This window comes from Scyliorhinus torazame, chromosome 1 (genome assembly GCF_047496885.1).
Source record: "Scyliorhinus torazame isolate Kashiwa2021f chromosome 1, sScyTor2.1, whole genome shotgun sequence".
Taxonomy (NCBI): domain Eukaryota; kingdom Metazoa; phylum Chordata; class Chondrichthyes; order Carcharhiniformes; family Scyliorhinidae; genus Scyliorhinus; species Scyliorhinus torazame.
The window spans coordinates 93,841,882-93,867,990 of NC_092707.1; the positions used below are offsets into that span (position 1 = coordinate 93,841,882).

Below are 26,109 nucleotides of genomic sequence, written 5' to 3' on the forward strand. Positions count from 1 at the left end.
GCCCATCTAAGGACCATTTCTCTATCCTTAAAACGGAGGAATCTCACCACTATGGCTCTAGGAATTTCTCCTGCTCTCGGTCCTCGCGCCATCACTCGGTATGCTCCCTCCACCTCCAACGGACACGCCGGGGCCTCCGCTCCCATTAACGAGTGCAGCATCGTGCTCACATATGCCCCGACGTCCGCTCCCTCCACACCTTCAGGAAGACCAAGAATCCTCAGGTTGTTCCTCCTTGCGTTGTTTTCCAGTGCCTCCAACCTTTCCACACATCGTTTCTGATGTGCCTCCTGCGTCTCCGTCTTCACCACCAGGCCCTGTATGTCGTCCTCATTCTCGGCTGCCTTTGCCTTCACGACCCGAAGCTCCCGCTCCTGGGTCTTTTGTTCCTCCTTTCGCCCTTCGATCGCCTGTAGTATCGGGGCCAACAGCTCTTTCTTCATTTCCTTTTTGATCTCTTCCACACAGCATTTCAAGAACTCTTGTTGTTCAGGGCCCCATGTTAAACTGCCACCTTCCGACGCCATCTTGGTTTTTGCTTGCCTTCCTTGCTGCTGTTCTAAAGGATCCACTGCAATCCGGCCACTTTCTCCTCCTTTTTCCATCCGTATCCAGGGGGGATTCCCTTCTGGTTTACCACACAGTGTTTTTAGCCGTCAAAATTGCCGTTGGGGCTCCTATCAAGAGCCCAAAAGTCCGTTTCACCGGGAGCTGCCGAAACGTGCGACTCAGCTGGTCATCGCCGCACCCGGAAGTCACTTATAATAATCTTTATTACATACATAGAACATACAGTGCAGAAGGAGGCCATTCGGGCCATCGAGTCTGCACTGACCCATTTAAGCCCTCACTTCCACCCTATCCCCGTAACCCAATAACCCCTCCTAACCTTTTTTGGGTCGCTAAGGGCAATTTATCATGGCCAATCCACCTAACCTGCACGTCTTTGGACTGTTATGGGAAACCGGAGCACCTAGAGGAAACCCACGCAGACACGAGGAGAAAGTGCAGACTCTGCAGACAGTGACCCAAGCTGGGAATCGAATCTGAGACCCTGACGCTGTGAAGCAACGGTGTTAACCACTGTGCTACCGTGCCGCCCGTAAGGATGGCAGATTTCCTTCTAGGAAGGACATTAATGAACCTGATGGGTTTTTATACCAATCTAGTAGTTTCATACTCATGACTTTTTGTTCCAAATTTGACAAACTAATTGAATTCACATTCTCCCCACTATCTTGGTGACACTTGAACTCTCATCTCTGGAGCATTAGTCTTTGCCCCTGGAATAAGAGTCAAGTGACATTTCCAGTAGCTTTTTTTGCTAATTATCTAGAATCTGTACATTGTGGTTCATGACCTCTTGATTATGTATATATGGTGCTAAGACTTTCAGGGTTGGGTTTATTCCTATAATACTATAAAGAGTATATAAAATAAAGTAAGTGTAACCGATAATATGAACTATGCAAGAGCCTGGGTGCTTCCAAATCAGGCTAAATTGCATATTACCATTTCATTATTAGGTGCTAGAAAACTACAACACAGTGCCAAAACAAGTAAGTATGAAACAATTCCACTGCTAAAAAAAGAGACACGTGTAAGGTCAAGGCCCACTTCACAGTGCAAAGATCATTTTGAAAAAGTAGGATGGAGAACTAGGGGCGCGATTCTCCACTCCTGCGCCGGTTGGGAGAATCGCCTGGGCCGCCAAAATTTCCCGGGACGCCGGTCCGACGCCCTCCCGTGATTCTCCCAAGCGGTGGGAACGGCCCCGTCGAGTTCTGTGGGCCGCAGAATCGCCGGAGACACCCAAAATGGCGATTCTCCGGCAGCCCCGCTATTCTCAGGCCCGGATGGGCCGAGCGGCCAGGCCAAAACGGCGGGTTCCCCCCGGCGCCGTCCACACCTGGTCGCTGCCGTCGGGAACAGCGCGGGAATGCTGTGGGGGGGGGAACCTCAAATGGGGTCTGGCCCGCGATCGGTGCCCACCGATCGTCGGGCCGTCCTCTCTGAAGGAGGACCTTCTTCCTTCCGCGGCCCCGCAAGATCCGTCCGCCATCTTCTTGCAGGGCGGACTCAGAGAGGACGGCAACCACGCATGCACGGGTTGGCACCGGCCAACCCGCGCATGCGCGGGTGACGCCAGTTATGTGGCGGCGGCTGCGTCATCTATGCGGCGCCGCCTTTACGCGGCGACAAGGCCTGGCGCGTGTAGATGAGGCGGCCCCGATCCTAGCCCATTGTCGGGGCCTGAATCTGTCGGGATCGGGGCCGTTTCGCGCCGTCGTGAACCTCGACGGCGTTCACGACGGCGTGGGCACTTCGGCGCGGGAGTGGAGAATCCGACCCTAGATTCTGGGATTTTCTCCTTCTGTGTTCAGTAACAAGTGACTTTGCACAATTACTTCATGTGCCAGATACAGGCAAGGCTGTAGCACAGAAGCATAAAGTCTGGGCAGAGAAATGAAGTAGTCATCAGGAAATGCCAAAACAATCTTTCAAAGGAAAAAAGTTATCTTCAATAAAATCAACTCAGCCAAGTTTTCTGGACAGGTGGGGGTTGCTGCACAACAAGAAATAACTGATGATGCCCTTTTTTTTGTGGAGCCTTGCTGTCGGAAGAAATTGTGTTGTTTGCTGTCTTAAGAACAGGACAGGCCTTTTAGATGGTCAACAGGTTCCTCAATGGTGCTTCAAAATTCTTGGTGACATTCACTACTGGTGATGCGGGAGTGATTACAGCTTCGCCCTCATTCTTTAAACAAAAATTGGAGCAGCATGGTGGCTAGCACTGCTGCCTCACGGCGCCGAGGACCCGGGTTCGATCACGGCCCCGGGTCACTGTCCGTGTGGAGTTTGCACATTCTCCCCGTGCCTGCATGTGTCTCACCCCCACAACCCCAAAAAAAATGTGCAGGATAGGTGAATTGGCCAGGTTAATTGCCCCTTAATTGGAAAAAAAAAGAATTGGGTACTCTAAATTTAAAAAGAATTGAGAGCTTTTATCAAATTGTCGCGCAGCTGTACTGGTGTATTCAGGGAAACTGTTCTTGCAGACAGCCAGCGCAGACCCGATAGGCCAAATGTCTTCCTTCTGTACTGGAGCCATTCTAGCACTGCTGCTTCACAGCGGCAGGGACCGGGGTTAAAATTTGGCCTTGGGTCAGTGTGCAGAGTTTGCACTTTCTACCCAAGTCTGCGTGGGTTTTGGCTGGGTGCTCCAGTTTCCTCCCACAGTCCAAAGATGTGCAGGCTAGGTGGATTGGCCATGCTAAATTGCCCCATAATTATCAAAAAAAGATGTGTAGGTTGGTTAAGGAGTTATTGGGATAGGGCGGGGGACTGAGCTTGGGTGGAGTACTCTTTCAGAGGGTCGGTGCAGACTCGATGGGCCGAATGGCCTCCTTCTGCACTGTAGAGATTTTATGATTTTAAATAATAATCGTTGAGGAGTAGGGATGTGTTAAGAGATAGGAAATAGGAGAAAATTAGCAAACAAAAAAAAATCACAAATTGTTCCAGGCTTTTGTTTGCAATTTTCATTTTTAATAAGTGCAGGAGCCCAAGTAGCTGCCAACAATGATTCTGCAGGCTTCAGGATCCGAACATTCGGACCAAACGGGGGTCCCAAGCCATCACTTGCTGGTAGCAGACTCCTTCAGCAAACATATTGAAGTAGCCTTCCAATTCATATGCGTCATACTGGTTGTGTGCAGTGAGCGATTGCAATGGCAATATATTTTTTAATTTGAGTGTTACATTTATTGAAATGGAGCCCGCCGGGTTGCTTGCAGGCTGTACTACCAGTGGCAAGATGCTTGCTGTTTTGCTTAACGGCCCCTCATTGGGGCCTTAATTAAGCATTCAGGTACCCACCTCTGTGGAGTGGGTAGTCGATCCACAAGCCAGTCTGCCTCCTGGAAATGTCTCTGGCGGAGGGATGCCGTCGCAGAGCTGTCGTGACTTGGCTCCTATTTTGGCTCTCATGTCACCTGTGGGCCGGTAAAATTCAGCACTACATGCCTGTCAGGAATAAGCACTTCCAAACAAGGAGACAAATACAAGGCAATATCATGTGACAACACAGTCATGTAAAATTGGTACTGATTTTATTTAAAATTTATGGCAGTAAAATCAGGCAAATTGTACCCCTGCAATATTATATAATTTACAATCCAATACTAGTTATAAAAAAGGTCAGTAAAACACAATATGACATCAGGATAGGGAGATAATTTATACATTTTACAGAATATAAACTAAATACAACAAAAGAACAATCTTGTGTCTTCTTAGAGTGAAAAATCACCAGGTATGCTCCTGAAGAATGAGAAGCAGCAAATATTAGTTGAACCTCAGCAAGTTTAGGGAATTAAAATATAGCAAAACTTTACACAACGCTTGTTTGGGCAACAGGACTTCAGAATGACATATTAGTTTGCTTAAATTATTATCAAGCCTCTCAAGTACATAATTTTAGAGTTTAAAAGGTGCTTTGTCAGAAGCAAGGACAAAAAAAAAAATCAGTTTTAGACACAACTGTGTAACCTTCCATTCTGACTCCAGGGCATTAATCAAACTCCGGAGTAGCTGTGGTTCCAAAAACAAGTGTTTAAAATGCTCATCGATAATTATGTAGCTGCAAGTGATAAACAGGACTAAACACCAATCTTGCAGTGTGTGTTTGAAACAAAGAGCAAACACTGTAACAAGATCTATGAAAGAATGTAATAAAAATGTCAAAACAGTCATTTCAGAGTCATATTGCTTGCATGTACATTTTAACAAACTACTTATTCAGCACCTAATGTAGAAAGTATCTATATTATCAACATCTGTTTATACTTTAAACATTTCTTTTTGATCCTGCTCACAGTTAAATTTTACTATATTGGCATAACTCTTTACTGTTTGCTTTTCCATTCCCCAAAACACCTGCACTGTTCCTGGGTAATGAAGCTCTCACATGTGCATGTATTTTATTCTGCCATCACAGGCAACTGATCTCTTTAAAATTACAATTGATTTCACCTGCCATTCATATGATGCTGTTGTTGTAAGGAAGTGGGATAGTTAAAAAAAGCTATTTTATTCCAAACCTTCACATCATCAACAAAATACACAGTGCATCAAAGCAGAGTAAACAGTTTGTACAGTTCCCCCCCTTTAAATCCTCTCCCCCCCCCCCCCCCCCCCCCCCCCCACACCACACACACTCCGACAAACAGCTCTTCAAATAAAGTCATGGGTTACCTCCAACACACCTCAAAACCCCCTTCTGATCCCTTCAACTCAAACATAATCTTCTCCAGCTGGAGAAAGTCGAACATGTCCCCCCCAGCCAGGCTTCAAACCCCAGCGGCATATCCGACCTCCAATTCAACAGGATCCTTCGCCGGGCAATCAGAGAGGCGAAGGCCACTCCATCGGTCCCCTCCCCCTGCAGCAGCTCTGGCTCCTCCAAAATCACCACCATGGGGTCCAGCCTGATCTCAGCCCCACTATCCTGGACAACATCCCAAACACTGCCTCTCAAAGCTCTCCAGCTTCTCGCAACCCAGAACATGTGAGCATGATTCACTGGCCCCGGTCCACACTTCTCACACCCATCGGTCACCCCCTGGAAGAACCCACTCATCCTCACCTGGGTCATGTGCACTACCTTGAATTGAATCAAGCTCATCCCCACGCAGAAGGTTGAGTGCACCCGCCTCAGCGTCTCACACCAGTCTCCAAACTATTTTCCTCAGCAACTCCTCCTCCCACTTACTCTTTATCCTCACCATCTGTGCCTTGCCCTGCTCCCCCAATCATTCTCATATGTCCCAATCCTACCCTCATCCAAATCATCAGGGAGAAGCAGTTGCTCCGCGTACTCTGCTAATTAAGGGAATGTCTGCCACTCCTTTCGTGCAAAGTCCCGCACCTGCATGTACCTAAACTCATTACCCCATGGCAGCTCAAACCTCTCTCGCACTTGCCCAGCCCCAAAAACTTCCCCTCCGAGAAAAGGAGGTGAGAGGGGGTCTGTCACCAATTTCACAAGTCATTCCAAGTCAAAAAGGTTTTTCTACTTTCCTTGGACATAATATGCACAGCTCACTGCTGAAATCAGCACACTCGTAAACAAAGGAATTAGGAGCAGGAGTAGACCATTTGGCCCCTCAAGCCTCCTCTGCATTCAATAAGATCATGACTGACCTGATTGTGGCCTCAATTCCACATTCTGCCTACGCCCTATAACCTTTGAATCCCCTTGTTAATCAAGAATCTGCCTAAAATATAAAAATATTAATTAATCCTGCCTCCACTGCTCTCTGGGGAAGAGTCCCAAAGATTCAAGACTCTCTGAGAGAAAAGGATTCTTCTCATCTCAATCTTAAATGGGACACCCCTTATTTTTAAACTGTGTCGCCTTAGCTGTGGTCTCTCCCACAAATGGAAATATCCTTTCAGCATTCATGTTGTCAAGTCCCCTCAGGATCTTGTATGTTTCAATAATATAACCTCTCATTCTTCTCAATTCCAAAGACATGGGCCAAACCTGGCCAACCTTTCCTCACAAGGTAAACTTCAATCCAAGTAACCATTCAGTGAATCTTCTCTGAACTGCTTCAAAAACATTAAAAACCTTTCATAAAGAAGACCAAAATGCACAGTACTCTCAAGGTGTGGTTTCACCAACTCCTTGCACAACTGTAGAAAACAGCCCTACTTTTATATTCCGTCCCCTTGCAATAAATAATAATGTTCCATTTGCCTTCCAAATCACGTGCTGTACCTGCATACTAACTTTTCCAGAGTTAGTACTAGGATGCCCATATCTCTCTGTACCACACAATTCTGCAAGCTCTCCCGATTTAAATAACATGCTGGCTTTCTACTTTTCCTGCCTAATTGGACAAGTGTACATTTCCCCCACATCTTATGCTCCACCTGTCAAATTTCTGCCCACTCACTTAATGTATCCATGTCCCTTTGTAGAATTATGATGTCCTCTTCACAACTTACTTTCCTAGCTGTGATGTGGAGATGCCGGAGTTGGACTGGGGTGAGCACAGTAAGAAGTCTTACAACACCAGGTTAAAGTCCAACAGGTTTGTTTCGATATCACTAGCTTTCGGAGCGCTGCTCCTTCCTAGCTGTGTCACCAACAAAGATTCGTAAAATGGAATTAAACTTTCCAAGTGTGTTTCTGAAGCATCATTGCCATGTCAGACCAGAAACACTGAGCACTCCTGCTTCAGGAACTGAAGTTGCACTCACCTTTATGACAACAGAGAGATCAGTGCATCCAGAAATTTGCTACGATCCTCAGTTTTCAGTTCAATTACTGTAATAAAAAGACTTGATTAATTAATGCGTAGAGGGGCTGGCAACATGTTAAACTGTCTTAATATCTGCACCAATGTGACTGGCAATTAGTCTTACTGAGTCAAACCAGTACCAAACAGATGGCGAGCGGAGAGGATGGGGGAGTTTGTGGGAAGGCGATTCCCTGCTGGAATAGGCCAATATGCACAAGATGTAATACAATCAATCTGGAATGAGATGTACACCATGAGGTACTTCAGATGCAATTGGATAAAGGTGTAGCCCACTGTCCTGATAGTGCATACCATTATTACAAAATGTTTATTCAGCAAGCACCGTCCGTGTATTCACAAATATGATACCCACTGGATAGTGAAGTTATCTTGAAGGTACACAATAATAGGCTTCATGTCAGACACGAGAAGGTCAAAAATTCATCAGGATATATTCTTTATTCACCACACACCATCAGCTACCCAGAGGATGCTTTATATATTGAATCTGACCTTTCTAAAATTACTTCAACATTTCCTCCCCCCTTCCCAGTTAGCACAAAAACGGCATCCTGTAATACTCGTGCATGGAATGATTTCCCGCTACTGTATTATAAGGAAGTCCTAAAACAATTGTTTGGAGTGATGCACAAAACTTTGACACGTATTACTCACACACTTCAAAGGGTTACCTCCCTGCAATCAATCACAATTACACAAAATTGAAGAAAGATTCTTCCTCAAACTGGCCTTCTGAGAGGAGTCACTAACAGCACTATAGCGAAACTTAATTTCACAGCAGCAGTGATCTGAAAGGTTACTTACTGGAAGTATCAAAGTGATCATGCAGAGTCCGAGAGCTGGTACTTTCTGCTGCCTTCTCAAACGCCTTGCCAAAGAAACTGGAAAAGAATGATGATTGCTTACTGAATTTCCAACACTATAGTCTCAACAATTTTATACCCACTTCTAAATTTTAAATAATAACATTCTACTTGGAATTGCAGAATTGATAAAAACGTGACAGTCTTGCAAACCAACTGGTTCTAGATATACAGCATCTGCAGTCAGAACCCTACTGAAAATATCTTTCTTGTACAAATTTCATGTTTATTATTGGTGAAAGGTATTAATATTAGCATGGTAGCACAGTGGTTAGCATAGTTGCTTCACAGCGCTAGGGACCCGGGTTTGATTCCCGGCTTGAGTCACTGTCTGTGCGGAGTCTGCACGTTCTCCCCTTGTCTGCCTGAGTTTCCGCTGGGTGCTCCGGTTTCTCCCACAAGTCCCCAAAGACGTGCTGTTAGATGATTTGGTCATTCTGAATTCTCCCTCAGCGTACCCAAACAGGCTCCGGTGTATGGTGACTAGGGGATTTTGATAGCAACTTCACTGCAGCGTTAATGTAAGCCTGCTTGTGACAATAATAAAGATTATCAGCATTGAGCATTCAAAAGGTCAGATACTGCAATTAAAGACCGAGTAAAACCTGGTGCCAACTTCGGAGCTGTATGACCATTTGCATCAGACATTGTTCCATCCCACATATTGACCTTCCCACAGCTTGTCTGTGTGAGGTTAAATCTTGATACTGGTCGGTTCTGTCAGAACCCTTGCTCTCAGCATTTAAACTTATTTCACATGCCAAGTCCTGTGCTTCTCTTGTTATATAGCCCTTTACTGAATGCTGACGTTATGCAGCAACGAAGGCTGCCATTCCACCCAATTACTAGTGCTGGCATCTTTGAAGTATCTATCTGAGCCCATACCTCTGGAAAATGTTTTCCTTCAAGCATTTATTCAGTTCCTTTTTGAAAGTTTTACTGAATCTGCTTCCTCCACAATTCAAATTCACTTCATTCTTTTTAGTTCAGTACTTTAAATCGGTGTTCTCTGGTTATTGGCACTTCTATCACTGGGAATAGTTTCTTCTTATTTACTCCAATCAAAATCATTCATGATTTTGAACACCTCCATTAAATCACCCTTAATTCTCTCTGTTCTAAGGAGATCAACTTCAGCTCCTCCTGTTCTCCACATGTAATTGAAGCCCTGCATCCCTGATACCATTCTAACAAATCTCACCTGCACCCTCTTCCAGATAAATGATAGTGATGCATTAAAAAAGACAATGGACGCAGTTCTCTGGCTGCGTTGCACTCAAGCAAGAGCACAACTCAGCCGGAGAATCCCATGAGTGCCCTCCTGGCAGTCTCCCTGTCTCGGGAATTCACCTAAGTCCCACAAGTTATTGGGAGACAGAACTCCGCCCAAAACGGGTGGGACCAAATGGCGCTCCTGGAACTAGGTCTTAAACTTACTTAAGATCTACTCACGTGGGATATATTGGCCTCCCTCAATTCTCTGGCCTCCCCAGGGAAGCTGCTCTGGGCACTAATCAGTGCTGGTCCACAGAAAAGTAGACCAGGTGGATTGGCACCCGGTGAGGGTCTCCCAGGCCATTGGAAACCTCTGGGTGGTTAGGGCCAGTGCAGGGTGGCCCAATGACTCTCCCGCTGGAACATGGACACCGTGACACTGAACCAGCTGGCACCTTGGCACTGCCACCCTAACACCGCCAAGGTGCCTGGGTGGCACTGCCAAGCTGGCTACAGCACTGCTTGGGCGCCAGTGCAAAGGGTTAGGGCCCAAGCGGTGCCATGCCTATGAAAGGAGGGTGGGTTTGAAGGGTGGAGGTGTGCAGGACAGGTAAGTAGGGGCCTCCGGGAGCTTGGGGAGGGGGGCGATGGTGGGGGTCCTGGAAGGGAGGGAGTGCTAAAAGGGAGCTTGGGGACCTCAGGGATCCCATAGCGGGATATCCTCACTTGGGGGTGTGTGTGGGTCGTGCTCATGTGTGTGGAAGGGTGACTTTGCCCTTGAATGGGGGATGTGGGGGCCCCACAAGTTAACATAGAGATCGGGGCACCCTTTCAAAATGGCCCAATCTCGGAGTTCAGCTCCCCAGTGAAAAAATAAAATTTGACGTGTGGGGTAAACTGGTGAGAAACTGCCCAGGGTCCAAAAAAAGTGACAAAGTATCAATGAATAGCGGTGGGGAACTCGCTGGCAGAAACGGCAGGAAACTCCCTGAAAAACCAACCACACAAAATGTTTGGGGGAATCGCGCCCAATAGGATAGAGACAATCATTCAGTTTTCCATTTGATCTTTAAAAATAACTGATTCCAGGGGAAGGACTGCTTCTGCTGAGATCAGCTAACTCAGTACAATTGAAGATCAAATGTACAGCCTACTTGGTGGCCTGGCTTAGTTCCACAGAAGTTGCAGCATTCATTATTGGGGGAAGTACTGGAGCTTTCATTTATACACCATAAACTTGGTGCTCAATTACAGACTCACTTTTTTTTGTCTGAGCTTTCGGTTTCTGGTGGGATTCCAATCACTATCACAGTTCCTTTTTCCAGGTCCATTGGTGCTGCCATGACCAGCGGGAGCACCTTACACCGTTTGTTTTTGGTCTGCCGGGAACAACAAAAGCAATATGAAGACTGTGCTCATTCAATATTCTACAACAGCAAGTACAGACTTTTAAGCATTCATTTAAACAGCCAAATGGCAGACAGACACATACATATGCATACCCCACAGACTAGTCAATCACTTGTGGTAATGCATATGAGGAGCCAAGCATAGTTTGTAGGTCAAACCGGCTTCCAGATTATTTGAGGGAGGGATCAAAAAGGAGGAAGAGAGAGGGCAGAAGGATGAGAAAGCTGGGTGTGGAAGAGAGAGAGAAAGGGCAGCATGGTGGCACAGTGGTTGGCACTGCTGCCTCACGACACCGAGGTCCCAGATTCGACCCTGGCTCTGGGTCATTGTCCATGTGGAATTTGCATTCTCCCCGTGTTTGTGTGGGTTTCGCCCCCACCACCCAAAGATGTGCAGAGTAGGTAGATTGGCCACGCTAAATTGCCCTTTAATGGGAAAAAATGAATTGGGTACACTAAATTCATTTTTAAAAAAGGAGAGAGAGAGAGACTGGCAGAAGGAGGAGAGGAAGAAGTGGGAGGTGAGAGGAAGAAGTGGGAGATGAAAGAGAGGACAGGATGAATAGGAAAATGGCAGGGAGAGAGGTGATGATCACGAAGTAGAATAGATAGGCTTGAGCAAGTAGTCCAAAAGAGATAATTTTATTATCACTTTTCCTTTTCCCCTTGCCTCAAACAAAAGTATCCTGTACCTTGCACAATGCACAGGACGGAATGAGAATGGAAAGATAATGGGTCACATGCTGGGTAACCTCATGAATGTGTGGGTAGAGGGGCCTGGGTCCCAAATAAGAACACACACACTAAAATCCTCAACTCTTATTTTAAATCCTGCAACACAATTATAAATTTACGCTTAGCACCTAACTGGCAGCACAAGCAACATCAACTTCAATTTTATGACATGAATGCTAAAGTGGGTTCAGTATTTCTGTAGACATCAATGTGCATGCAGGATTTAAGGGGTGAATAAATGATTCCAAAATCAAATATTATTAGTTCTCTGTTCCTCCACCTCACTTTTTCATGCACCAACATACGGCTGCTAATAGGTCCACTGGCACCAAGCATCTTAGGAGCTATTCATAAGAGCCCAAATATTCGTACACCAAAACTAAACCCAATCCAATTCTCAAAGTCACACAGTAACTTGAAAGCATATTTCACCGGTTAACAATTAGAATCGAAGCCCAGACTAATGCTCCCCCCTATAGTTTGGCGCACAGAGGCCAATGCAGCATCCCTAAAGCCACCTAGCTGAGGTCAGCTGTCTGGAAAAACTGAAAATCAAACTAGGGATCTTTTGGTCTGAATGGCTCAGATATGTACTTCCTTTGCTAAATGAATCCGAAACAAAGTTCCAAAACAATTATGTATTGTTCAGCATAAAACTAACTGCAAATACAACAGTAAACGAATCCAAGGAAACATTGGTAGCTTTATGTCCCCCGCTGGTGGATTTGATGGGGAGGGGCTCATAAATTGAAGCATGTGGCTTGCCTGCCGGCTGCTCACCCTGACCTGTCTCCCATTAAAGAGAGGTGTCCACCTTTGGCTTGTTGAAGTCTGAAGCGGCCAATTAATGGCCAGTTCAGTGCTCCATCCTACCCCACTGCTATTTTACGCATGGCGGGGGCAGCCTACTGGATAACCCAATAGCTTTAGTTGCATGGACTGCTGTCAGATAAATGGGGGAGGGGGGGGGGGGGGGGAAGAAGGACTCTTCTTTCTGGGGTCCTCTATGCCATCGGAGGCATCCACTCCCACCCCCACCCAGGTTACACTCCCTTTAACATTCTCCCTTTCGGCCTCTCAAACCCAGCTCCCTAACCCCCTCACTCTTCCCCAGATTTGCCTTCAGTCTGGCTTGATAGATCCTCTTTTCAGGAATTGCTTGCAGTCCAAGCGGTGGCTACCGTTTGAACCTGGCTCTGCGGCAATTACAGCTGGCAGCTCTCTAAGGTGAGGCTTCGTCCGCAGATTAGGGGAGCAGTGCTGGAGGTCTCCCCCTCAGCCAATTAACACCCTGTCCAATATTAAATGGCTGCGGAGCAGCTGGTATCAGGAGGAAGGTGACCCTTGACTCTTCAGTGACAGGGTGGGAAACTGCACCATTTGAAAAATCCTACACATCTTGTGATTTATACATTATGCGCGAGGGCAAAACCCTTAGTCCCAGTGAAGCTCCTTTTTGACCTTGTATACATACATACCGAGCGGACAAAGCACTTCAGTAGGTGTTTGCACAAAAGTTTCATACAAATTGGTTTTGAATAGATCTTCACGTCTGGGGTGCCCTGCAGATGAAGGAAAAGAATTACTCAAAACACCAACACAATTACTGGATAGCACGTTAGCTAAAAATCACCATCCTGGTTAAGGATGCTATAAAATCTAGGAAATTAAAACTGACAATTATAATGTACCAAATCTGTATGTTCTGATAAACGTATCATATTTGAAAAGCTGATTGTTTTGTCTTCTCCACAGATTCTGCTTGTCCTGTTGAGTATATTTATAGCCTTTTCCGTGCGTTTTATATATTTCTTTGTCTGGGTTAGGTCTGTGTACATTGTTGAGACCTGGGCCAGAATTCTCCAGCCATTGGGATTCACTTTTTATGCTGGCAGCACATCCCCACCAGCGGGTTTTGCAGTGGTGTGTGGTGGTCCCAATAGGAAATCCCATTGACAAGCTGCTGGAAGATAGAATCCCACTGCTAGTGAATGATGCGCCGCCAAGAAACACACGGCTGGGGGAATGGAGAATCCAGCCCCTGATGATGGTTTCCTTTCTTGCTTTAAAACCATTATTCCTCAGAGTGACAGTGGCAATGCTGAACTTAGTTTCCATCTCTGGTTGCCCCAAAGAACCTTGTTAAGGTCTTGTAGATCACACATACTACTAATGCAATCACTGATGGTGGAGGGGGCAGAAATTGAGTCCAGCAGCTGGCATGCTGATGGTACAGAGCCTGATTGTTGTTGCAGAGGCATTCACTCAGCTAGGGTGAGAATGATAGTACTCTCCTTAACTGAACCTTGTGGATGCAGCAGAGGCTTTGAGTGATCAAGAGGCAAGAAGGCTTTTCTGAGAAATTTCTCCAGTGATGAACTAAGCTATAACAACTGGCTTCAATCAACCGAAACCATCCTCCTTCATATCAATTGTGACTCCTGTCACCAGAAGGATTTTCCGTTGATCACAACTTTGTGGGAACTCCTTAGTGGCATACTCGAGCAAATGCTGCCTTGATTGATGGGCAACTACTCTTGCCTCTGGCATTCAGCTTCTGCATCTGGCAGATCCCATTGCGAGCTGCAGCGACCACATCTGCAGTAAGTGTTGGCTGCTCGAAGAGCTCCGGCTCAGAGTTAATGAGCTGGAGTCTGAGCTTCAAACACTGAGGCACATCCGGGAGGGGGAGACTTACCTGGACACTGTGTTTCAGGAGGCAGTCACACCTGTCAGAGTAAGTAGTTTAAGTCCTGCCAGTGGCCAGGGACAGCAGGGTGTGACTGCAAATCAGGCAGGTAAATAGAACCAGCAGTCAGGAACCTCAGCCCTTGACCCTGTCCAACAGGTATGAGGCACTTGATCCCTGTGTGGATGGCGAACAGGGTTGCAGGAAGGATGAGTCAGCTGACCAAGGCACCATTGTTCAGCAGGCCATTCAAGGGGAGGGAGTAAATAGGCAAGTTGTAGTTCTAGGGGATTCTATTATCAGGGGGATAGATAGTATTCTTTGTGAGCAGGATAAAGAGTCCCGCATGGTATGTTGCCTGCCCGGTGCTAGGGTGCGGGACATCTCTGACCGACTTGAAAGGATATTGGAGAGGGAGGGGGAGGATCCAGTTGTTGTGGTCCATGTCGGTACCAACAACATAGGCAAGTCTAGAAAAGAGGACCTGTTTAGAGATTATAAAGAGCTAGGATTCAAATTAAAAAACAGGTCCTCAAGGGTCAATCTCCGGATTACTGCCCGAGCCACGTGCAAATTGGCATAGGGAGGCAAGAATAAGGGAAGTTAACACGTGGCTGAAAGAGTGGTGTGGGAAAGAGGGGTTCCTTTTCATGGGACACTGGCATCAGTTTTGGGACAGGGGGGACCTATACCGTTGGGATGGTCTCCACCTGAACCGAGCTGGGACCAGTGTTCTGGCGAAAAGAGTAAATAGGGTGGTCAATAGGACTTTAAACTAGAGATTGGGGGGGGGAAGGGAAAGTCAGGGAACCAAGAGGTGAAGTAATCAGTGGGATGCGTAGCTGCTTAGGAATACAAAAAAGCACGAAAAGACAGAACTCAGGAGAGGTTACGATAGATCCCATCCCACAAAATATGACACAGTGTATGGAAAGGCTCAGTAAACCAAGGTCCACCACACTAAGAAAACAAAAAGGGACGGTCAATAGAGAATTAAAGGTGCTATATTTAAATGCGCGCAGTGTACAGAACAAGGTAGATGAGCTTGTGGCCCAGATTGTGACTGGCAGGTATGATGTGGTAGGCATCACAGAGACGTGGTTGCAGGGGGTTCAGGACTGGCATTTAAACATCCAGGGATTCACAACCTATCAAAAAGACAGAGAGGTGGGCAGAGGGGGCGGGGTTGCCTTGTTAATTAGGAATGAAATTAAATCAATAGCACTAAACGACATAGGGTCAGATGATGTGGAGTCTGTGTGGGTAGAGTTGAGGAACCACAAAGGCAAAAAAAACATAATGGGAGGCCATTATGTACAGGCCTCCTAACAGTGGTCAGGACCAGGGGCACAAAATGCACCACAAAATAGAAAGGGCATGTCAGAAAGGCAAGGTCACAGTGATCATGGGGGACTTCAATATGCAGGTGGACTGGGTAAATAATGTTGCCAGTGGACCCAAAGAAAGGGAATTCATTGAATGTTTACAGGAGGGCTTTTTGGAACAGCTTGTGATGGAACCCACGAGGGAACAGGCCATTCTGGACTTAGTGTTATGTAGTGAGCCAGACTTGATAAAAGATCTTAAAGTAAGGGAACACTTAGGAGGCAGTGATCATAATATGGTAGAATTCAGTCTGCAATTTGAAAGAAAGAAGGTAGAATCAGATGTAAAGGTGTTACAGTTAAATAAAGGTAACTACAGGGGCATGAGGGAGGAACTGACGAAAATCGACTGTGAGCAGAGCCTAGTGGGAAAGACAGTAGAACAGCAATGGCAGGAGTTTCTGGGAGTAATTGAGGACACAGTACAGAGGTTCATCCCAAAGAAAAGAAAGGTTATCAGAGGGGGGATTAGGCAGCCATGGCTGACAAAGGAAGTCATGGAATGCATCAAAGCAAAAAAGAAAGCCTATAATGTGGCAAAGAGTAATGGGAAGTCAGAAGATTGGGAAGGCTACAAAAACAAACAGAGGATAACAAAGAGAGAAATAAGGAAAGAGAGGATCAAATATGAAGGTAGGCTAGCCAGTAACATTAGGAATGATAGTAAAAGTTTCTTTAAATACATTAAAAACAAACGGGAGGCAAAAGTAGACATTGGGCAGCTCCAAAATGACCATGGTAATCTAGTGATGGGAGACAAGGAAATAGCTGAGGAACTAAATAAGTACTTTGCGTCAGCCTGTCAGTCTTCACAGTAGAAGACATGAGTAATATCCCAACAATTCAGGAGAGTCAGGGGGCAGAGTTGAATATGATAGCCATCACAAAGGAAAGTGCTAGAGAAACTAAGAGGTCTAAAAATTGATAAATCTCCGGGCCCAGATGGGCTACATCCTAGAGTTCTAAAGGAGATAGCTGAAGAAATAGTGGAGGCATTAGTTGTGATCTTTCAAAAGTCACTGGAGTCAGGGAAAGTCCAAGAGGATTGGAAAATCGCTGTTGTAACTCCCCTGTTCAAGAAGGGAACAAGAAAAAAGATGGAAAATTATAGGCCAATTAGCCTAACCTCTGTTGTTGGCAAGATTCTAGAATCCATCGTTAAGGATGAGATTTCTAAATTCTTGGAAGTGTAGGGTCGGATTAGGACAAGACAGCATGGATTTAGTAAGGGGAGGTCGTGCCTGACAAACCTGTTAGAGTACCTGAAGAGATAACAAATAGGTTAGACCAAGGAGAGCCAATGGATGTTATCTATCTTGACTTCCAAAAGGCCTTTGATAAGGTGCCTCACGGGAGGCTACTGAGTAAAATAAGGGCCCATGGTATTCGAGGCAAGGTACTAACATGGATTGACGATTGGCTGTCAGGCAGAAGGCAGAGAGTTGGGGTAAAAGGTTCTTTTTCGGAATGGCAACCGGTGACGAGTGGTGTCCCGCAGGGTTGTGTTGGGGCCACAGCTGTTCTCTTTATATATTAACGATCTAGATGACGGGACTGGGGGCATTCTGGCTAAGTTTGCCGAGGATATAAAGATAGGTGGAGAGGCAGGTGGTATGGAGGAGGTGGGGAGGCTGCAGAAAGATTTAGACAGTTTAGGAGAGTGGTCCAAGAAATGGCTGATGAAATTCAACGTGGGCAAGTGCGATGTCTTGCACTTTGGAAAAAAGAATAGAGGCATGGACTATTTTCTAAACGGTGACAAAATTCATAATGCTGAAGTGCAAAGAGACTTGGGAGTCCTAGTCCAGGATTCTCTAAAGGTAAACTTGCAGGTTGAGTCCGTAATTAAGAAAGCAAATGCAATGTTGTCATTTATCTCAAGAGGCTTGGAATATAAAAGCAGGGATGTACTTCTGAAACTTTATAAAGCACTAGTTAGGCCCCATTTAGAATACTGTGAGCAACCTTGGGCTCCACACCTCAGGAAGGACATACTGGCACTGGAGCGGGTCCAGCGGAGATTCACACGGATGATCCCAGGAATGGTAGGCCTAACATACGATGAACGTCTGAGGATCCTGGGATTATATTCATTGGAGTTTAGGAGGTTGAGGGGAGATCTAATAGAAACTTACAAGATAATGAATGGCTTAGATAGGGTGGGCGTAGGGAAGTTGTTTCCATTAGCAGGGGAGACTAGGACCCGGGGGCACAGCCTTAGAATAAAAGGGAGTCACTTTAGAACAGAGATGAGGAGAAATTTCTTCAGCCAGAGAGTGGTGGGTCTGTGGAATTCATTGCCACAGAGGGCGGTGGAGGCTGGGACGTTGAGTGTCTTTAAGACAGAAGTTGATAAATTCTTGATTTCTCGAGGAATTAAGGGTTATGGAGAGAGAGCGGGTAAATGGAGTTGAAATCAGCCATGATTGAATGGAATGGACTCGATGGGCCGAATGGCCTTACTTCCGCTCCTATGTCTTATGGTCTTCATCAAGTCGACAGAGGTTTGAAGGTGAGTAGGTCAGGTGGAACCAGGACAAGCAGGTTATTAATGAGTAGGTATAGTTTGATGGAATTACTGATGGTTCCTATCACTTCAATAATTGCCAGGGTAGCTTTAGTCTGTTTTTTTGTGGGTAGAGCATATTTAGGCAATCTGTCACATTGTCAGGCAGATAGCTCCAGAGGAAGGGATTCGTCCTGGGTGGATTAATCTTCCACAGGAATCAGAACCTTTTCCTTGAAAACTGTTTGTATCGTAAATTGGCAGACATGCATCTATAACAGTGCTGTTTTCAGGAGGAGGTGCAAAAAGATTTAAGATTGTGCACTTGGCTCTTTTGGCTGAAGTAAGTTGCAAACACATCAGCCCTGCCTCTTGCATTCACGTGCCGAGTACTATCACACTCGAAGATGGGAATGTTCATATAGTGTGATGAATTTAAGAAAGTGGTATATACATATTGTGTGTATGTGTGTGTATATATATATATATATATTAAATATATCTGTTGCAGTAATATTATTAAGGAATCTAGGTTAAGGTATTCAGACTCTGTGGCTGCAAAAGGTGCAATTAAGATGCCGTAAGAGTGAGATCATCAGTTGTTCCAACCATGTACTTGATTACAAAGAGAGGCTGAATGGAATGATGATTGCTGGAGATTTCTTGCAGTCGATAATTTAAGACATTGGGCGCGATTCAGCGACTGCATTGCGCTCGGCGTGGATAAGGACGTGCCAGGTGAATAGCAGAAGGAAAGAAAAACGAGGTTCATGCAAACATTTTTGTGATACACCCCGCCCACTCCTGATGGCAAGTTCCAGATCACACCCAAAAATCGCGAGAATATTAACCCTAATATGCATTCATTTCAATCTCATTGATGAAATTGAAATCGAATGCTGTGCCATGCCAGAAATTATCAGATACCCTAGTGGGAAGTCACGCATCGTCATTTTGCCCTCCTTTTCAAAAACGTGAAGCTGCCGCAATAGCTACTGAGTGGAAGTGACCATTTCAATTTTCTGGCATGCAGTTCAAGGAGGTTGGACTTGGTCGGGGGGCTGAAGTGTTCCAGGTCATGAGTCGCCCCTGGGCCGAGGGAGCGAGGAGCTATGTGTCTGTGTGGCCTTCAAGCCACCTTTAAATATTCTGGAGACCCATAACAGGTCACCACAGCTTCAGCCTGTCTGTCCGACCAAACGTTTCCAGGACAGAGCCCTGATGCAGCTTCTCTCCTGAAATTCAATTTCATCCCCTTTCATTGTGAGCAGCCTCGAGCATCAGAGCTGAAGGCTAATTTCTTCATCAAATGAGGAATTAGTCTTGTTAGTTGCGAGAGCACGTCACGCTCCTGAACTCTCAAGTGTCTCCTCGCAGGCACAAGTGCCATATCTCAGAGGATGAAGAGTGAACTTCACGTCCAGCGAACCTTGATGCCTGAACAGTGTGCCTATGCTCTCGGAGCTTCAGCACCATAGAGGCAGCTAACAACAATCAAACAGGGCTTCACCATTGAGGATTCTCTCGCGGATAAATAAATATGTGGATGAGTGCAAGGCAACTGAGCACGGCCTCTCTAATTTTCCAGGCAGAGGTCTGGGGTCTCGGGATTCCTGATCTGGCCAGGGGTGAGATTTTCCAGCACAACTAGCTCGCTGGATGGCACTCAGAGAAAAGGTGGGACAGCCATGGCAAGGGTGGGGGAGGTTTGGGGGATTTGAGATTCCCGGGATGGAAGCCCTAACGGACTGTTGGGTCTCTCTCCTTCTCCAATGTCATCCAGATAAAACTATGTTTGCTGGATTGGATCCCGTGGAGGCTTCCCTCATTGTGCTTCTGGTAGACACTGTAGCAGGCGGCAGGGACAACACTGGCTGGAGGTGGTACCCCATGTGCAGGGGGCCGCCACACATCCCGAAGACCCGGCTGCCCACAGGCTGAGGAGGGAGCCAGAATGGGAAACCAGAGATGACCCAAGGTGTACAGGCGTCGTTGGTCATTCCATGAGCTGACGGACGCCATGTGCCGCAGAAGACAGCATCTCAGCAGAGAGTCAGTGCAGCACCTGTGCCACATTCTCGCGAACATGGCACCCCGTGGAGGAGGAGGACACCCGCTCCCAGTGGCCATGAAGGTCACCGCAGCCCTCAATGTTTATGCAAATGGGTCAGTCAAGGGTTCGAGCAGGGACCTGTGTGGCATGTCCCAACCTTCCGCTGACAGGTGCATCCTGAAGGTGACAGATGTTCTGAATGCTCAGGCATCAGACTCTATCACCTTCAACCTAGGCCAGGCCTACCAAGATGACCGGGCTGCCGGATTTGCTGTGATCGCCGGGATGCCCCAGGTCCAGGGGGGAACGATGGCACACAAGATGCCCTGCAAGCACCGGAGAATCAGGGAATACCCTATATTAAAAGGAAGGGGTTCCACTCACCGAATGTTCAGATCGTGTGCGACCACCACCTCAAAATAATGCACATGTGTGCCCGCTACCCTGAGTGCGTGCATGACAGCGACACCCTGGGGCACTCGGAGATTCCCGTTGTCTTCGAGGACCACCCCAGGATGACAGATTGGCTTGCAGGGGGCAAAGGATACCTGTTGAGGACATGGCTCGTGACGCCGGTGCGGAGGCCTGAGACTGAGGCAGAGATGTGATACAATAAGGCCCATGTTGCCATCTGTGCTGTTGTTGACCGGTGCAACAGGCTGCTCAAAATACAGTTCCAAAGCCTTGACCGCTCTGGTGGTGCTCTGCAGTACACCCACCAGAGGATCTCCTGCTTTGTGTTGGTTTACTGTGCCCTCCACAATCTGGCACAGCAGCAAGACGATATGTTGAAGGAGGAGCAGGAGGGACATGCGGCCTCATCTGAGGAAACGGAGCTGGAGGGGTTGGAGCAGGAGCACAAGGAGGAGCTGGATGTTAGAGGACAGGCTCCAAATCTCCCTCCTGCCCCTCCCCCCCGAACACTGCATCCTCCCCAACCAACTCCTCCTCCATCTCTTTCCCATATCCACTCCCACCTTGCCTATTAACACTGTCCCCTCCCTGACCCCCTCCCTCATTTACCTCCTCTCCTTAACATCGTCCCATTCCCGACCACCCTCCAAGGGTCTGTGTTGGCACTGTCAGTCGGTTACTATACAGGGCAGGAGAGTGATGATCATTCGCTGCGAGGAAAGTTGTGGTGCTCCTCAGTTTCTGCTAAAGTCTCACTCCTGTCTTTCTGCTGACAGTACGCTCACATCCATCCTCTGAATGGGGTCTACATTGGAGGCTTTTGATCTTGGACCACTGTGCCTTCGGGGGGGGGGGGGGGGGGGGGGGGGGTGAAGATTAATGTGACAGAGACTTTACATGTATGAGATATGACGTTTTAACTGTGAGCATTTTACTTGTGACAGATTTCCATTCCCTCGAGCTACAGATAGCAACCCCACCAGTGCCCAGTAAGTGCCCCACATGCTTCCTGGTCTTTCGTGGCCCAGTGTTACATCTAGGTGTGCACATCAGATGCACATCAGAGGTGGAGGCAGCCTGCTGTTTCCTGTGGCCTTTGATGCCTTGGCGGACGTCCCCTGGAGGGCCTCAAAGAACAAAGAAAAGTACAACACAGGAACAGGCCCTTCGGCCCTCCAAGCCTGTGCCGACCATGCTGCCCGTCTAAACTAAAATCGTCTGCACTTCCGGGGTCCGTATCCCACTATTCCCATCCTATTCATGTATTTGTCAAGATGTCCCTTAAACGTCACTATCGTCCCTGCTTCCACCACCTCCTCCAGCTGCGAGTTCCAGGCACTCACTACCCTCTGTGTAAAAAAACTTACCTCGTACATCTCCTCTAAACCTTGCTCCTCGCTCCTTAAACCTATGCCCCCTAGTAATTGACCCCTCTACCCTGGGGAAAAGCCTCTGACTATGCCCCATATAATTTAGTAGACCTCTATCAAGTCGCCCCTCAACCTCCGTCGTTCTAGTGAGAACAAACCAAGTTTATTCAACCTCTCCTCATAGCCCTCCATACCAGGCAACATCCTGGTAAGTCTCTTCTGCACCCTCTCGAAAGCCTTCACATCCTTCTGGTAGTGTGGTGACCAGAATTGAACACTATACTCCAAGTGTGGCCTGTGGTAATCACCACTGTTGTATATATTAGATGCGTGGTAAGGCCCTGTACTACAGGTACGGGGGTAGTCCCTGCCTGCTGGCTCCGCCCAGTAGGCGGAGTATAAATAAGTGTGCTCCCTGTACAGCAGCCATTTCGCCAGCAGCTGTAGAAGGCCACACATCTTAGAGTAATAAAGCCTTAGTTGGATTCAGCTCTCGTCTTTGTGTAATTGATCGTGCATCAATTTATTACACTAAAGTTTTCAGAAGATGGACCTCCGCATAAAGCCGGATCGCCTGCAGGTGGATTCGCAATCAAGCAACGCCAAAAAGGACTTTGAACATTGGCTAACTTGTTTCGAAGCTTACATCAGGTCTGCACCAGACCCAATTCCGGAAGCTCAGAAGATCCAGATCCTCTACTTGCGGCTGAGCGCCAACGTTTTTCCGTTTATCCAGGACGCGCCTACCTATGATGAAGCCATGGCGCTACTGAAAGAGAATTACGCCCAGAGGACGAACACGCGCTTCGCCAGACACATACTCTCTACTCGTAGTCAGCTCCCTGGTGAGGCCGTAGAAGATTTCTGGCGTGCTTTAATTCCCCTGGTCGCAGACTGTGACTGTCAGGCCGTCACGGCCACGGAACATTAGAACCTCCTCATGCGGGGCGCGTTCGTCACGGGGATAGGGTCAGATCACATCCGCCAGCGACTTTTGTAGGGGGCCACGCTCGACCTCGCGGAAACCAAAAAGCTGGCGCTATCGATGACAATCGCCTCGCGCAATATCCAGGCCTACACCCCCGGCTGCGCGGCCCACTCCTCCTACGCATCGTGGACTCCGCAGACGACCGCCCCACCGTGGACCCCACTCAGCCAATCCTAAGCATGTGCCACGCGCCAGCCAGTCAATCCCGGGGGCCCCAGATGTTACTTCTGTGGGCAGCAAAAACACCCCCGCCAACGCTGCCCGGCCCGCAGCGCCCTTTGCAAGGCCTGTGGCAGAATGGGGCACTTCGCTGCGGTGTGCCAGGTCCGCTCAGTCGTGCGATCGCCACCCCCCCCGCGCGTACGGACAGTGGGTGCCGCCATCTTCCTCTCCTCGGACCACGTGCGGCCCATGGGCGCTGCCATCTTTTCAACCACCGCCACGTGCAGCCCGTGGGCGCCGCCACTTGTCCACCTCAGGATCTTGTCTCCCCCACAGCACATGGGCGCCACCATTGTACCAGGACCCGTGCCCCCCCGGGCACCCCATCGTCCGACACCAGCAACGACCAGCCGCGACTCGCCTCGGTCACGATTGACCAGTCTCGCCCACACAATCTAGCCGCCGCCTCGACAAGCGTGAAGATCGATGGGCACGAGACATCCTGTCTGCTGGACTCCGGGAGCACCGAAAGCTTCATCCATGCTGATACGGTAAGACGCTGCTCCCTCGCGGTACACCCCGCCAATCAGAGAATCTCCCTGGGGTCCCACTCCGTGGCGATCCAGGGGTACTGTATAGCCATGCTCATGATCCAGGGTGTAGAATTCAGCGGCTTACGCCTCTACGTCCTCGCCAACCTCTGCGCTGCCTTGCTACTCGGCCTGGACTTCCAGTGTAACCTCCAGAGCCTAAAATTGAAATTCGGCGGGCCCTTACCACCCCTTACAATGTGCGGCCTCGCAACCCTAAAGGTTGACCCACCTTCCTATTCGCAAACATAACCCCGGATTGCAAACCCGTCACCACCAGGAGCAGACGGTACAGGACCCAGGACAGGACCTTCATCAGGTCCGCGGTCCAGCGGCTGCTTCGGGAAGGCATCATCGAGGCCAGCAACAGCGCCTGGAGAGCCCAAGTGGTAGTGGTGAAAACTGTGGAGAAACACCGAATGGTCGTGGACTACAGCCAGACCATCAATCAGGACACGCAGCTCGACGCGTCCCCCCCCCCCCCCCACCCCGTGCATATCTGATATGGTAAATCAGATTGCACAGTACCAGGTCTTCTCAACTGTAGACCTAAAATCCACCTACGACCAGCTCCCCATCCGCACGGCGGACCGCCCATACACTGCCTTCGAGACAGATGGCCGCCTCTACCAGTTTCTTAGGGTTCCATTCGGCTTCACCAACGGGGTTTCGGTCTTCCAAAGGGAGATGGACCGAATGGTTGACCGGTAAGGGCTGCGGGCCACTTTCCCGTACCTAGACAATGTCACCACCTGCGGCCACGATCAGCAGGACCATGATGCCAACCTTGCCAAATTTCTCCACACCGCCACTCTCGTAAACCTCACCTATAACGAGGAGAAGTGCGTATTCAGCACAAGCCACTTAGCCATCCTCGGCTATGTGGTCCAGAACGGAGTTCTGGGGATCCGACCCCGACCGCATGCGCCCCCTCATGGAGCTCCCCCTCCCCCGCTGCCCCAAGGCCCTCAAACGCTGCCTGGGGTTCTTTTCTTACTATGTCCAGTGGGTCCCAAACTATGCGGACAAGGCCCGCCCACTCATCCAGTCCACTCTTTTCCCCGACGGCCGAGGCTCAACAGACCTTCAACTGTATTAGGGCCGACATCGCCAAAGACGCAATGCACGCAGTTGATGAGACGTTACCCTTTCAAGTGGAGAGCGACACATCAGACATCGCTCTAGCCGCTACCCTCAACCAGGCAGGGAGGCCCGTGGCAGTCTTTTCACGAACCCTTCATGCCTCCGAAATTCGACACTCCTCCGTCGAAAAAGAGGCCCAGACCATCGTTGAAGCTATGCGGCATTGGAGGCATTACCTGGCCGGCAGGAGATTCACTTTCCTCACTGACCAACGGTCGGTAGCCTTCATGTTTAACACACAGCGGGGCAAGATCAATAACGATAAAATCTTGCGGTGGAGGATCGAGCTCTCTACCTACAACTACGAGATTTTGTATCGCCCTGGTAAGCTCAACGAGCCCCCCGATGCCCTATCATGAGGTACATGTGCCAGCGCACAGGTGGACCGTCTCCGGACTCTGCACGACAACCGTTGTCACCCGGGAGTCACACGGTTGTACCACTTCATCAAGGCCCGCAATCTGCCCTATTCCATCGAGGAAGTACGGGCAATGATCAGAGACTGCCAGGTCTGTGCGGAGTGCAAACAGCACTTCTACCAGCCGGACCGCCTGCAACTTTGAATGCCTCAGCGTGGATTTCAAAGGGCCCCTCCCCTCCACCGACCGTAACACGTATTTCCTCAGTGTGGTCGATGAGTACTCCAGATTCCCCTTCACCATCCCATGCCCCTACACGACGTCTGCCACCGTCATCAAAGCCCTCAACACCATCTTCGCTCTGTTCGGCTTCCCCGCCTACATCCACAGCGACAGGGGATCCTCATTCATGAGTGATGAGCTGCGTCAGTTCCTGCTCAGCAGGGGTATCGCCTCCAGCAGGACCAGCTGTAATCCCCAGGGAAACGGGCAGGTGGAGAGGGAGAACGGGACGCTCTGGAGGGCTGTCCAGCTGGCCCTACGGTCCAGAAATCTCCCGGCCTCCCACTGGCAGGAGGTCACTGCGACTAATGACACACCCCATGAACGTCTCTTCGCCTTCCCCAGGAAGTCCACATCCGGGGGTGTCACTCCCGACTTGGCTCTCAGCTCCAGGACCCGTACTCCTCCGTAAGCACGTACGACTCCACAAGGCGGACCCGTTGGTTGAAAGGGTGCAGTTACTCGAAGCTAACCCCCAGTATGCCTACGTAGCGTACCCCGACGGCCGCCAGGATACAGTCTCCCTCAGGGACCTGGCGCCAGCAGGTTCCCCACACACACACCCCTCCGGGACGGCGCCACCCTTCCCTCCCCCAGCGCACCCAGCAGCAACCG

At 48.6% G+C, this 26,109-nt stretch overlaps 1 protein-coding gene across 2 annotated transcripts in view; it reads right to left on the bottom strand.

Annotated features, from left to right (window-relative positions):
• Nucleotides 1–4,095: 4,095 nt before the first annotated feature.
• The window catches only part of cdc45 (CDC45 cell division cycle 45 homolog (S. cerevisiae)), a 147,723-nt gene continuing 125,709 nt past the window's right edge, over nucleotides 4,096–26,109 (bottom strand). Inside the window, exons 15-19 of one of the 2 annotated variants that reach the window (XM_072498178.1) lie at nucleotides 13,032–13,115; nucleotides 10,670–10,788; nucleotides 8,136–8,212; nucleotides 7,270–7,336; nucleotides 4,096–4,323 (exon numbers count right to left, since the gene is read on the bottom strand). In XM_072498178.1, the coding sequence (XP_072354279.1) occupies nucleotides 7,272–7,336; nucleotides 8,136–8,212; nucleotides 10,670–10,788; nucleotides 13,032–13,115 (345 nt within the window). In that variant the 3' untranslated portion in view covers nucleotides 4,096–4,323; nucleotides 7,270–7,271. The other variant, XM_072498180.1, reaches the window with a different exon arrangement.